At 54.7% G+C, this 14,394-nt stretch overlaps 1 protein-coding gene across 1 annotated transcript in view; it reads right to left on the reverse strand.

The window, feature by feature from the left end:
- Window positions 1-12,489, reverse strand: part of LRP5 (LDL receptor related protein 5) — a 131,919-nt gene extending 119,430 nt beyond the window's left edge. The window contains exon 1 of the mRNA XM_032282590.1: window positions 12,277-12,489. Within this exon, the coding sequence (XP_032138481.1) occupies window positions 12,277-12,361 (85 nt within the window). The 5' untranslated portion in view covers window positions 12,362-12,489. The remainder of the gene's footprint in view (window positions 1-12,276) is intronic.
- Window positions 12,490-14,394: the final 1,905 nt, after the last annotated feature.

Consider the following 14,394-nt stretch of genomic DNA (forward strand, 5'->3'; position numbering starts at 1 on the left):
CTAGCACCCAGCGGCCCGGAGCCCAGCACCGGAACCCAGCACCTAGCCCCCAGCAGCCTGGAGCCCAGCGCCTAGCACCTAGCAGTGTGCCAGACTGGCCTGGATCCCAGATATCTCACATCACCCTCCAAATCAGTCATGCCCAACCCAGGGCCCTGCAGCCCAAGGGGCCATGAAGGTAGACTGGATCCAAAATGGGCCTTCAACACTGAGAAGCCAAGTGGCACCTCCACCAGCCTCTGCTCCTAATGGGACCCGCTCTGCTTGGCCAGCGAGCACACTGGATGATGAGCAGAAGGGGCTGGTTTTTAAATGTTGTTTTCTTAAGAGGATAAAATTTTTCAATAGGTGGAATTTTTTTTTTTTTAATTAAAACCGGTGGCCAAAGCGGGGAAAGCAGCCCCTGTCCTGCCCTCCCGCCATAAGCCGTCCTCCACACACCTCAAGCTGTTTGCTGCCCAGGCGTCTGCTGAGGCACAGGGGGCGGGTGAGAATCCGTGAACCCTTGGCCAGCCGTGGCTCTCTGGAGCTCTGCCCCAGGCCATTGGGGGACAGGCCGGGCAGCCTGGGGGCCACGGAGGGCAGAGCCTAGCCGGGTCAGCATATAGATCCACACTGGGCACACAGTCTCCAAGCCACCCCTGTGAATGCAGCTCTCCCTATCCTAGCCCACTAGGTCCCGGGGATCTGACCCACAGGGTGATACGCTGTCACAGACCAGTACCAGAGCCATGGCCTGTGGTTCCACCCGAGGCCAGGTAGTCACCTGCTCCACTGGCACAGGCAACGCCATACTGAGGGCTGCTCTGCGGCAGGGCAGCTGACAGCACCAAAGCCAGCACATGCCCGGAGAGCGCTGCAGGGCAGGTCAGGAGTCTCCGGCCGCTCGCTCTTTGTAACCACAACTGCAGTGGAGCCTACATGGCAAGGACTGTGGTGGCAGCGGCCACAGCAGCTGAATAAGTGTCCCAAGGGAGCACAGCCCAGGCGTCCTCCGGCACCGCAGCAAACTCCCTGGGCCCCTGAGCAGCGGCCAAGCAGCACGTACACGACTCCTGGGGGCACAACCTGGGAGGGTGACGCTCTCTTCATGCTCAAATTCTTAAGAACCAATTAAAAACATCACTCATTCAGTCACCTACTCCATAATTTTAACTCAAAACTACCAAAGTAGCTAGGCGCAGAGGCTCACACCTGTAATCCCAGCACTTTGGAAGGCTGAGGCAGGAGGATCACTTGAGCCCAGGAGTTCCAAATCAGCCTGGGCAACATGGCAAGATTCCATCCCTACAAAAAAAAAAGTTTAAAAAAAAAAATTACCACCATACCTACAGGCATGGTGGTGTGTGCCTGTGGTCCCAGCTGCTCAGGAGGCTGAGGCAGGAGAACCACATGAACCCAGGGGAAGGTCAAGGCTGCAGTGGGCTGTGATGGCACCACGACACTCCAGCCTCGGCAAGAGTGAGACTCAGTCTTGAAATAAATTTTAAAAGTACCAGGCTGGGCGCGGTGGCTCATGCCTGTAATCCCAGCACTTTGGGAGGCCAAGGCAGGTGGATCACCTGAGGTCAGGAGTTCCAGACCAGCCTGGCCAACATGGTGAAACCCCGTCTCCATTAAAAATACAAAAATTAGCTAGGTGTGGTGGTGGATGCCTGTAATCCCAGCTACCCAGGAGGCAGAGGTTGCAGTGAGCCGAGATTGTGCCACTGCACTCAAGCCTGGGAGACAGAGCGAGACGCCACTCAAAAAATAAATAAAAAGGACCAAAGCCTTTTAGTATAAACACTTATTATTCCATAATTCCTCTTTTGCATGATTAAAAATGTTTACATAAAGGTTTTTGGAAAATGGTGAGAATGCCAAGTGAAGGATACACGCACCTGAGCCGGCGCCCCCGCCATGACATCTCATGAGTCTGGGCCATAGGGAGTTGGTAGGTACCACGTGGACCTGGGATTTCAGTCAAGTCCCTTTGGGGTACACTAGGTTTCTCACATCCCAGAAATATGGGCTCTTACTGCAGGAGGAGAGGGATCCCTCACACTTGGCCCCAGAAGCTTTATGTCATTAGCCAGACAGGTGTCCTACAGCCTGCACTAGATTTGGGGACGGCAGAGGGAGCCGATGCCCAGCAGAATTTGAGCCACAGGAGGTGAGGATGGGTAAGATCTGCTGCCTGGACAGATGAGGCCTTGGATGGCCTCAGAACAGTTATTGATCATCTACCAGACATCACACTAAAGGCAGAAGGACACAAAGACAGCCCCTGTCCTCAAAGCCCTCCCAGGCTGGGTGGACCATGGAAGGTTCCAGACGGATCTGGCCAGAGAAATACCCACACCAGGGGCAGAAGATGGGCAGGCCTACTCAGGGCAGCACGGCACGCCAGGCCAAAAAGTTCCGATGCTGGATTATGGGCACAACTTTCTGAGAAAAGAAAGACATGATGAAAACTACTTTGAGAAAAATTACTCTGGCCAGAGCATAAGATAAACAGGCAAAAGGAAGGTTCCAGAAAGCAAAGAGACCAAGTAAAAGCTGATGTCATCTGCTCTGAATCCAGCCTTTCACGGAGTATGCACTGCAGGGCCTGTAGGTGAAGCCTCAGAGCCCAGGGGGTCTGACTGGAGGGGAGGGAGGGGTAGGCTTTCGGGTGGGCAGGGGCAGAGATGGGGCCTGTGTCTACAGTTCGAGAAAGAACAGGCATGGATGTCAGCTCAGAGGCTCCAGCTGCAGTGAGGAGGCCAGGGCAGCATGGCCACACCCACATCCAGGCTCCTTTTGGGAACCAAGTTCACTCTGGGGGAAATGACCTTTACCCACAGAAGCAAGCCCCAGGACGTGTCTTGCTCCAAAACCACCTCATACAGTGAGGACATTAAGCTTCAGGTCCCCTCAAGGAGACAGCCTGCTTCTTCCTGGCACAGAACCCAAGGTGGCTAGAGCCTGAAAGGCACCCAGCACCCAGCCCGGCGTGTTCTGGCCAGGGCCATGCGCTTGGATAGCTATTAATGCCCCGTTGAGCAATTTCCTGAGAGCTTTGCCAAGCAGGTACCGCCTCCCCATCTGGGCTAATAGAGGGGTACACCCCAGGGAAGAAATGAAAGGTGCCCACATTTTGCTCTGGAACGCACTAGGGGAGGGGAGTGATAATTAACTCAGTAATTCTATTTGCCCTCAGGCTAATGCTAAAATTAGAGTGCATGAGAGTTTCTTTCCTGAGCCCACACGGGAGTGAGTGGGCAGTAGGAGTGTGTCAGGGAATTCGGCACAAAGGGCACCTCCAGAGCCCTCCACAACTGTCAGCAAAACCCACAAATGTCAAGGCCGGCTCCACTGCACCCGGCAGATGAGTTCACTTCCACAGCCTAAGACCGCCAGCTCATCAGAGGCCACTTAAAATCTGACGCTCTGACACCTGTTGGATATCACCATTTATCATCCCTGGATCGAGAGATCAAAGGATGGAACCTGATAGGATGGCTCTGAAGTTCACCACAAAAGAGTAAATGTGCAAGAAGAGCCAACATATTTTTTGAAAAGGACAGTGAGGTGGGAATTTGTACAACTGATCTCAAAATATAGTCTGATGCTTCAGAGATGGAGACAGCAGCGTTCCAGTACCGAAAGACACCCACAGGCAGTGGAGAACAGGGAAGGTTCTGGAATCAGGACCCAGGTATCTGTGGACCCTGCACATGAAAGGGCAGCATTTTCAATGAATGGACGGAATTGACCATCCTACCAAGGTGTTGGACAACTCCCTATTCACTGGCCAGAGCCCTATCTCATGCCATATACCAAAAAAAAAAAAAAAAAAATCAGAAAAATGTCTGAATGTAAAACACAAAACAGTTAACATTGCTGGAAGAAAATAATGGACAATATAATATTTATAATCTGGAGATGGAGAAACATCTGGGGAATAGGGATAGGAAAAAACCCATACGGAAAAGAAGAGGTGTGATTACGTGAAGCTTTTTAATGCCTTTATGATAATGTACCGCCAGAAAAAAGGATGAAGGACTAGCTACAGACCAGCAGTGAAATCTGAAACAAACAGAAAAAAGGATTAAAGTCCACACCAAATAAAGACCTCCCACAAATCAATAAGAAAAAGATAAACAGGCCAGGCATGATGACTTACACCTGTAATCCCAGCACTTTCGGAGGTGGAGGTGGGTGGTTCACTTGAGGTCAGGAGTTCTAGACCAGCCTGGCCAACATGGTGAAACCCATCTCTACTAAACATACAAAAATTAGCCAGGTGTGGTGGCGCACGCCTGTAGTCCCAGCTACCTGGGAGGCTGAGGCAGGAGAATTGCTTGAACCCGGGAGGCAGAGGCTACAGTGAGCTGAGATCACAATCATGCCATTGAACTCCAGCCTGGGAGACAGAGCTTCATCTCAAAAAAAAAAAAAAAAAAAAAAAGAAAGAAAAAGACAAACAACAGAAAAATAGGCCAAGGATAAGTGTAGACAATTTGCAGAAAAATAAATACCAATAAACCAGAAATGAGAGTTGTGCAAGTCAAAAGGTGTCATAATTTTGAACCAAACTGGAACCAAAGAAAATACCAAAAACCAAAATCTGGTCATCGCCAGCATCAGCGAGGATGTAGGGAAGTATGTGTTCTCATAGATGCTTGCAGGTATGAATTACAGCCTTTCAGGAGTTATGTATGTGTGTGTGTACGTGTGTATGTATTTGAGCCAGGGTCTCACTCTGCTGCCCAGGGTAGATCTGTTGCAGGGGCATGATCATGGCTTACTGCAGCCTTGACCTCCTGGGCTCAAGAGATTTTCCCACCTCAGCCTTTCAAGTAGCTGAGACTACAGGAGTGGGCAACCATACCCAGCTAATTTTTTAATTTTTTTGTAGAGATGGGGTCTCCCAATGTTGCCCAGCCTGGTCTCAAACTCCTGGACTCAAGTGATCCTCCTGCCTCAACCTCCCAAAGTGCTGGCATTACCTGGGTGAGCCACCATGCCCGGCCTCAGTATCTTTAAAAACATAAAGGGACACTCTTTGACTAGGAATGTATCCCATAAAAACACTTATACACATGCAGAGACACACGAGCACGCATGCCTTGTAATAGCAATGAAGTCTGGAAAAACTCCTCAGTCAGGTAAATGCCATAAAGTGCACCTGTGTATCATGAAATGGCAACTGGCTTTTAACAAGAGCAAAGATATAAAAATAAAAGCACAAAGTAGGGTGTGGTAGCACACGCCTGCAGTCCCAGCTACTCAGGAGGCTGAGGCAGGAGGATCCTTTGAAGAGTTGGAGGCCAGCCTGGACAGTAGTGAGAAAAAATAAAATTAAATACTAATAATAATAATAAAATAGGCTGAGCACAGTGGCTCATGCCTATAATCCGAACACTTTGGGAGGCTGAGGTGGGAGGATCACTTGATGCCAGGAGTTCAAGACCAGCCTGGACAGCAAAGCAAGACACCTGTCTCCACAACAAATTTTTTTTTTTTTTTTTTTTTTTTTGGGACGGAGTTTCGCTCTCGTTACCCAGGCTGGAGTGCAATGGCGCGATCTCGGCTCACCGCAACCTCCGCCTCCTGGGTTCAGGCAATTCTCCTGCCTCAGCCTCCTGAGTAGCTGGGATTACAGGCACGCGCCACCGTGCCCAGCTAATGTTTTGTATTTTTAGTAGAGACGGGGTTTCACTGTGTTGACCAGGATGGTCTCGATCTCTTGACCTCGTGATCCACCCGCCTCGGCCTCCCAAAGTGCTGGGATTACAGGCTTGAGCCACCGCGCCCGGCCAACAAATTTTTTAAAATTAGCCAGGCAGGCAGGACACAGTGGCTCACGCCTGTAATCCCAGCACTTTGGGAGGCCAAGGCAAGCAGATCACTTGAAGTCAGGAGTTCAAGACCAGCCTGGCCAACATGGCAAAACCCCATCTCTACTAAAAATACAAAAACTAGCCAGGCATGGTGGCAGACACCTGCAGTCACAGCTACTGAGGCACAAGAATTGCTTGAACCAGAAAGGCAGAGGTTATGGTGAGCTGAGATCTTGTCTTTAAAAAAAAAAAAAGAAGAAGAAAGAACCAGGTGCTTCAGGGTGAGGGAGGGCACAGAAGGAGTGCCTCAGAAGAGGCACTCTCAATCCCTAGCAGTCCAGAGGCCTCAGGATCCTGCAGGAAGAAAAATGTAAAGCCCCGTGCTAGGAGAGACCATGGAGATTGGAATCAGCTCGTTCCGTTTTACAAAAAAAAAGGAAACTGAGGCCCCAAGGCCCCACAGGGAGGAGGGAGGGGGCTCTGAGCCCTGCGGAGCCCTGGATACCTGCAATGGGGTGGAGTGGAGCCTGAGTCACCCCCAACAGGCACATTCTTAGTAGAGGAGCCATTATCATATCCTTGAAGGGGCCCTTGAGGCTAAAAGGGGCCCACAAAGGCTAAAAACCACTTTCCTCCTTGAGTGGACCTTCACCTCGGTTTAACCACCAGAAAAATTGCATTAAGGCCAGGCACAGCGGCTCACACCTGCAATCCCAACACTTTGGGAGGCTGAGGCGAGAGGATGGCTTAAGCCCAGGAGTTCAAGGCCAGCCTGGGCTACACAGTGAAACCCTGTCTCTATAAAAAATAAAATTAGCTGGGCACACCTGTGGTCCTAACTACTTGCGGGCTGAGGTGAAAAGATTGCTTCAGCCCAGGAGCTAGAGGCTGCGGCAAGCAGTCACAGTGTTCCAGCCTGGGCAACAGAGCAAGACTCAAAAAAACAATTAAATCTCAAAAAACATTACATTAAGGCAAACTAAAAGCAGATGTTTAAAATATATATATATATATATATATATATTAAATTAAATACACTCCAATAAAGCAAATAAGAAAATACCCAGAAAGAACAATCCCCCCACTCCCAAGACAACTTCCCAGGGGGTCTATAGCAGGAGACCCCAAGCACAAGGGATAGAGAACAGTGTCCCTGTGGCAGAACCTCCAGCCCATGAGGCTCAATCAGAAAATGAGGCTCCTGGCACACTGAGAGCAAGAGGCACAGCAGCCACGGCTCTGGCACACGAGGAGCCAGGCCACCAAAGCCAACTGCCCCCTACAAAGCGTCAGGCAAACCAGGACAAACTGGAAACCAGAGACTGGGGCCGGAGCACAGGGACCACAACACAGGGCTTGGGAATGAGCAGGGACCTCGGAGCGCCACTCGGGTACATACGAGCTGCCCGTCTGCACATGCTCCTGCATGGCTTAGGGGCACAGGGACACCTCACCCTCAACCCAGGAGGGCAGCCCCCCCACTTACCCAGGTGGGGCAAGAAAGGATAGTGCCGGCATCCATCTTGGCTCTTAACTCAGAGCTCTGGGCAACCAGCACAGAGCTCAGACCCCAAACATCTTCACCCACCTCCTGGTCCCCGCCTAGACAAGAGTGCTGGGGACTGGCTCTCAGTCACACTTTCGGGGGCCTCTTCAAAGACACTGAATGCCCCAGGGCAGGAGCTCTTGGCCCTCAGCTCCCTCGCCCCGGACCCCACCAGCACATGCAAGGTGGACAACATCATCCCAATTTTGCAAATGAGGAAACTGAGGCTGAGGGCCAGCACATGGCTCTCTAGAGCTGAAGAGAATGCAGAGAGCAGCCGGAGCCAGCCGGTGGGTCCCTGGGGCAGGCTGGTCGCAAGCCACAGCTGCCTCCGCCTGTCACACTTGGGCCGCTGCCCCCAGGACAGCCCTGCAGAGAGGCCTGGCATGAAGCCCACACCCTGCTGCTTCCTGAACAAATAAGTGAACGGGGCCACCAAGCCAACGAGCTGGATGTAGCCCCAGCTCCCGCCAGGGCCTCCCCAACAGACTCCCCATTTGGAGATCGCATTAAGTGTCCTCGAGGCCTCACAAACCACAAATGTCCGGCTGTCTCACGGCTTCTGTAACCTGAACTTGGCCCTTACTCTTACCCTCCCAGCACTCCTCTCAGGGCCCAGGTCTGTCCTCTGAGAGGCCAGCACTGACTCCCCAGCTCATCCCCATCACCTGGCTCATTCCTGAATCTCAGCAGGGAAGTCTCAGGCCAGAGTCTTCCACTGGTCACCTCCAACAGGATGCATGTGCCTGGCTCAAGCTGCTGGAAGAAGCAACCAACCACGATCAATCCAATCGTGGATGAACTGACAAATAGAATGTGGTCCCTCCGTACAGTGGAATATTATTCAGCCACAAAAAGGGCTGAAACAGGCCGGGCGCAGTAATCCCAGCACTTTGCGAGGCCAAGGTGGGCGGATCACTTGAGGTCAGGAGTTCAAGACCATCCTGGCCAACTTGGTGAAACCCTGTCTCTACTAAAAACACAAAAATTAGCCCGGCATGGTGGCGGGGGCGGTGATTGGAATCCAAGCTACTCAGGAGGCTGAGGCAGGAGAACGGCTTAAACCCAGGAGGTGGAAGTTGCAGTGAGACAAGATCGCACCGCTGCACTCCAGCCTGGGTGACAGAGCGAGACTCCCTCTTTAAGAAAAAAAAAAGGGGGACGGGCGCGGTGGCTCACCCCTGTAATCCCAGCACTTTGGGAGGCCGAGGCGGGTGGATCACGAGGTCAAGAGATCGAGACCATCCTGGTCAACATGGTGAAACCCCGTCTCTACTAAAAATACAAAAAATTAGCTGGGCACGGTGGCGCGTGCCTGTAATCCCAGCTACTCAGGAGGCTGAGGCAGGAGAATTGCCTGAACCCAGGAGGTGGAGGTTGCAGTGAGCCGAGATGGCGCCATTGCACTCCAGCCTGGGTAACAAGAGCGAAACTCCGTCTCAAAAAAAAAAAAAAAGAAAAAAAAAAGGGGGGCTGAAACACCCATGGGTGGTACTACTTGGATAATCCCCGAAAACATTACAGTAACCAAGGAAGTCAGCCATGAAAGACGACAGACATCAACAGAGGATGTATCATTTGAGACCATTCATACAAAACACCCCAAACAGGCAGAGCCATAGAGGCAGAAAGCAGACTGGAGATCACTAGAGCATCGGGGAAGAGGGATTGGGAAGTCACTGTGTAATGGGTATGGGTTTAATTCTGGGGTGATGGAAATGTCTCATAACTTGATAGAAGAGATGGTTGTAAACATTGTGAGTGTACTAAATACCTGCCTTGTAGACTTTAATTTTATATTATGTAACTTTCATCTCAATTAAAAAAAAAAATCAACTCCACCTTTCACCTAGGAAAGATCTGGCTTTGGCGTGCATTCCCTATCTCTCCTGCCTAAAGCCTTCCAGAAGCTTCCACTACCTTCTGGATCACAACCAGACACCACAGCATGATCTGGCCTCTAAGGACCTCTCACAGGACACCCCAAGGCTGAAAGCACACCCTAGGCCCACCTCTGCAGGGCTACACAGCTTGTTTCCCCGTCCTCCCCATGGGACGACGCCCTGACCTCGGGGGCCGGGCATTATCTGCCATTCTGCCGCATCCAACCCCAGCACTTCACATGGTAGCAGACACCAAAGCAAAACAGCAACAACATTACACAGGGCCAGGTGCACGTTAACCCACTGAATTCATGGTAGGAAGGATTCTTATTCCCATTTTATAGGTGAGAAAACTGAGGTATGCAAAGGTAATGTCAACTTCCCAGGCTTCCCAGCACAGCAAGTGGCCAGGCTGGGATCAGACCTTTGACACCGGGGCTCTGTCCACAGTGCTAACTACTCCGGCCCCCCGGGGGCTGCAGCAGTGAGTGAGTCAGTCAGTAGACTGGATGTCCAAGGTCACACAGGAAAAATCCAACTATTGCAATAACAGCCTCTAGACTGGCCGGGGCCAGCAAGATCAAGGACTCTGACACCCAACTGCGCTCACTGCAGTTCTGCGGCCAGTCCCGCACCTGGGCTGGGAATGGGGCTAAAGGTCTCACACAGGGCACTTACGGCTCCACACAGCCTAGGAGGGGAGCGGGACGAGATGACAGAAACGAAGTATGCTGTCTGAAGTCAAACAGCTACCAAGCATGTAAACCCAGCTGGGTCTGACCCCCAAAACCCCCTCAGCCCTGCCACCGGTCGCTGCAAGGGAGAAAGCAACTGGGAGGCCTCACCTGCCTGCACCCCCCCACCCCTGTGTGTGAGTTCTACTAAATGCCTGAGCAGTGACACAGCACGGCTGAAATTAAACGGGTTCCAAAAACGACAGGAAGCACGAGGTGGATCTCCCCAGAAAAGTGCTGAACAAATGTTGGATCGAGTTCACCGGGGAATTTCTTGGAAAGGAACAGGGGAGTTAAACGCAGGGGGCCCTGCTTTGGAGGGGATTCTCAGGGCGCTCCACAAGGCACTCCGTTAACCCCACTCAGCCCTACTGGGCCCTCCCAGAGGGCTGGGCCTTGGCCTTGGGCATCGACAGGAGGCGCCTCCCAGGGGAGAGGGGGTGCCTGCTAGACAGGCTGGCCCTGGAACAAGCACTCAGGTCCGGGAAGAGAGAGGCCTAGGGCTTGGGAGCTGGGGAAGTTCTCAGCGCTGGGGCCACTAGAACAAAGCCATTTCCTTGGGTTCACAGCTTCAAATTGCAACAGGAAGCAATCAGGAAAAATAATCTGCTGCCCACTTACTGGCTTCGCTGGGGACCGAGATACAGATTTTCTGTAACTCACACAGAAAATCAGGGACACAACATACAGCGGTTCTGCAGAAAGATTCCTCCCTTGTCTTCCATTTTAGGATGGGATCACCACATTCGCTGGGGCTCCCAGGCCTTGCGCCTAATGTTAAAATAATCAACTCTATTTTTGCCTCACACACAACTGAACTCCACAGCTGTAATTCTTTCTACTTAGGGGCCCGAACCACATGGACGACAGGCATTTGATTCCAGCAACATGACCCCAAAACGTGCACAAAACCCAAAACTGCAATGAGGTGAAAGGCAACGTGGTCGGCTAAGAACCCCCCTCACACACACACACTTTAAAACAGCTTCCCCAAAATCCCTTTTGACTCCTTGATCCAGGCATTTCCGGAAAAAGGAGAGGCGCTGGCCTGTGCTCCCTAGATACTGTCACTGTTTTGTCTTCACCTTGTTTTGCTAACTCCAGACATGGCCCCAAAATGTAAACACGCTCCTGAGGCAGATTTGAGGTGAAACTGTCCACAGAATCTCCAGGCTTGGGCCAGAGGCAGGAGGACTTGAAGCAAACGCCAGGCTCCTCCTGTTCCCCACTGCCCCCCACACCTACAGGCAAAGGCTGCAGCCTGGGGGATGTGACTACAGGGCCACCCCGCTGCACCATCCACCATGGAAATACCCAGGGAGACAGCTGTTTGCCTTAAGGAGGCCCAGACAAAGGGGCCCGAGGTCCTCCCGCTGAACTGCCGCAGACAGAACAGGACAGGAGCCCCGGCGCGCACAGGCACTAGCGTCTGTGCCACTTGGCCGGCCATACTCCAGAAAAACAAAACACGCACATCCGAAGAGAATGATTTAGGTAGCAAGAGGCTTGCTTCAAAAACCACATGGCAATCTCCAAATTAAAAGAACAAGTGTAGCGTTTCACAACTGCTGAAGTTTCCTGAGTCCTCCTGACCTCAAACTCCACCCCTTGGGAAACACCAAAAGTTGGAGAGAAAGTTCCCCGGCCCTACCTCTCCCCACGGGCGTGTACCACTGAGGCACGAGCCTGCCTCCCCACCGCCCCGCGCAGCCGACCCGGGGAGGGACGCCATCTGGGGCCCCGGCGGCCACACGGGGCGTTCGGGGTCGCCCGGGCACCTGGCAGGTGTCAGTCCGCCCGGAAACCCACAGCCACGCGGCTCACGGGGGGCAGCGCCACCGGCCAGGCCGCCCCGCGCCCGGGCTCAGAACTTTCTCGCGGCAACTTCAGCCCGTCCTCGCAGCACGCGGGCCGGTCGCGCGGCCGCTAGAAACGGGCTTTCGCGAAACGGCTCCCCGGGCCAGGCCTGCCTCCGGGCCCCAGGTCCCCGCTCGGTGCCCGGCCCGGGCTCGGCTCGCGGCTTCTTCCCGCGGGCGGGGCAGGTGAGGACCCGCCCGCGCCGCACCTGGCGGAGCCGGCGCCGCCCGCGCGCCCTCCTCACCGGCCCGGGACGCGGCGTCCCCGGGAAGGGCCCGGGCGGGGAGACAAAGGGCCCGCGCGCGGCGGGGACTCCGGGGACGGTGGGGGGTCCCCGGCGCGCGCCCCGACTCGCCAAGCGGCTTCCGAGGCGGCGGCGGCGGCGCCCGCGCACTTGGCCATTGTCCGAGCGGCCCGCCGCCCCCGGCCGGCCCGCGCCCACCTACCCGCGGCGGGGGCCGGGCAGCCGCACAGCACCAGCACCAGCAGCAGCGGCAGCGGCCACGGCGGCCGGGGCGGCGCTGCCTCCATGTTGTCCGGCGGCCGGACGAGCCCGCGCCGCGCTCACTCGGGCTCCATGGCGCGGCGGCGGCGGCTCCGGCTCCTCGCGCGGCTCCCGGCGCCTCCGCCTCCCCCCTCGGGCGCCGCAGACCAGGACGGCTGGGAGGAGGAGGGAGCAGGGCGCGCGGGAGCGGAAGCCGCGCCGCGTCTCCGCCCCCCGCCGCCGCCCGCGCCCCCCGCGCCGGCCGCGCCCTCCCGCGGGCGCCCCCCGGAGCCGGCCGGCGGCCCTGGCGGCCCCAGCGGCCCAGGTCCCCGCGGCCCCTCCCCGCGCTGCCCGCCCTGCCCTGGGGGCGCCGCCGGGAGGCTCGGCGCGCGGCTGGGGCGCGGGTTTCCGCCCTGCGGGGTTGGCCCGGCGGCTGACCCGGCCGGAGACAGATATTCCACCTGTGGAGCCTTTATGAGTGGGGAAACTGAGGCAGGGCGGGGTTGCCCAAGGGCACACAGCGAGGCAGTTTTAGGGAGGGAAGCCTGGGGCTCCGTGGGGCGCCCCGACACTCGTTCTCACCTGTGGAGGGCAGAGGAGGGGACGGGACAGAAGGGCATGAAGCTGGCCGGCCGGGAGTGGAGGTGGGTTTGAGGTTTTGCTTTAAACTAAATGTGTGCCCTCTGCCTTCGTTACGAACTAAGACACGAAGCCTGCGAAACACACACGCTCCTCTAAAAGTGCCTCTAGGCTGACTGGAAGAAAGTCCCGCCAGGCTCCCGGTCGCCACCTTTGAGTCCTTCAACAAGCAGGCCAGGGCCTGGGGCCTGCTGCCCAGCGGGTCCGCTCAGCCACCGAACCCTCCAGTCATAAGAGGGGCTGGGAGGGGAAGCACCTCACCCAGGCACAGCCCGGAGGGGGCACGGAAGGGGCTCTGGAACCAACAAACCCAAGTTCGAGCTCCCGGTCTACTTCCTAGAACGACTGTGCCCTTGGCGGATCTAAATAGAACGACTCTGGGCACTCCTTCCTCCCTTGTAAAGCGGGGACAGCAACACGCACCTTGCAGGTTCAGAAAGAGCCTGCAGTACCCACGGAACTGGGCGCTCCCGAACGTCTGCGTTCTTCCAGATTTGTGACAACTTTGCCTGGCTGGCGTCAGGCCGAACGCCTTTGCCCTCATGGGGTTTATATTCTAGGAAGGCAGGCCAGCAAAAACAAGAAGGCAGAAAATTAAAACAACAAAAGCCGCATTGACAGACCGTGGGGAATGCCGTGAAAAACGAAGGGTGCTTGGCTGCAGTGTCTGGGGAAACTCTGGTTTAAGGAAGTAAGGATGCTTGAGCCGCCACCAAGGAGCAGCCGTCTGGCGGGAGGGCAGTTCAGGAAGAGCAGACATCAATGGAAGAGGCGCTGGGGCAGGGGCAGCCTGGTCGCTGGACTCAGAGGAGGAACGACATCAGGCCACGAGCTGGAGCTGGAGGTGGAAGGTGCAGGAGAGGCCTGCTGGGGCAGGCACATGCCAGACCTCAGACAGGGAAGAGGAGTCAAGAACCCCACGCTGGGCTCCGTGGCTCACACCTGTAATCCCAGCACTTTGGGAGGCCAAGGCAGACTCATCAAGAGGTCAGGAGTTCGAGACCAGCCTGGCCAACATGGTGAAACCCCGTCTTCACTAAAAATAAAAAAGTTAGCTGATCGTGTTGGCGCACAACTGCAATCCCAACTACTCAGGAGGCTGAGACAGGAGAATTGCTTGAACTTGGGAGATGGAGGTTGCCGTGAGCCGAGATCACACCACTGCACTCCAACCTGGGCAACAGAGCAAGACTCCGTCTCAAAAAAACAAAAAACAAACAGAAAAAATTCTACCCCATGAGCAGTGGGCAGCTGGACTAGGATTTTTTTTTTTTTTTTTTGAGAGTGAGAGACAGAAACAGGAGAAGGAGAGAGAAAGAAACAGCTAACTCTCACACTGAGTGAGAGCATCCAGAAAGATGGAAGCCAGGAGAGAAAAGCAGCTTCCACCCTTAGCGGTAGGGAATACAGAGAGAGAGAGTTTAGGAGGGGAAGACAGGCT

Source organism: Sapajus apella, unplaced genomic scaffold (genome assembly GCF_009761245.1).
Source record: "Sapajus apella isolate SASKATOON/1434 unplaced genomic scaffold, GSC_monkey_1.0 scaffold14, whole genome shotgun sequence".
In the NCBI taxonomy this organism is placed as follows: domain Eukaryota; kingdom Metazoa; phylum Chordata; class Mammalia; order Primates; family Cebidae; genus Sapajus; species Sapajus apella.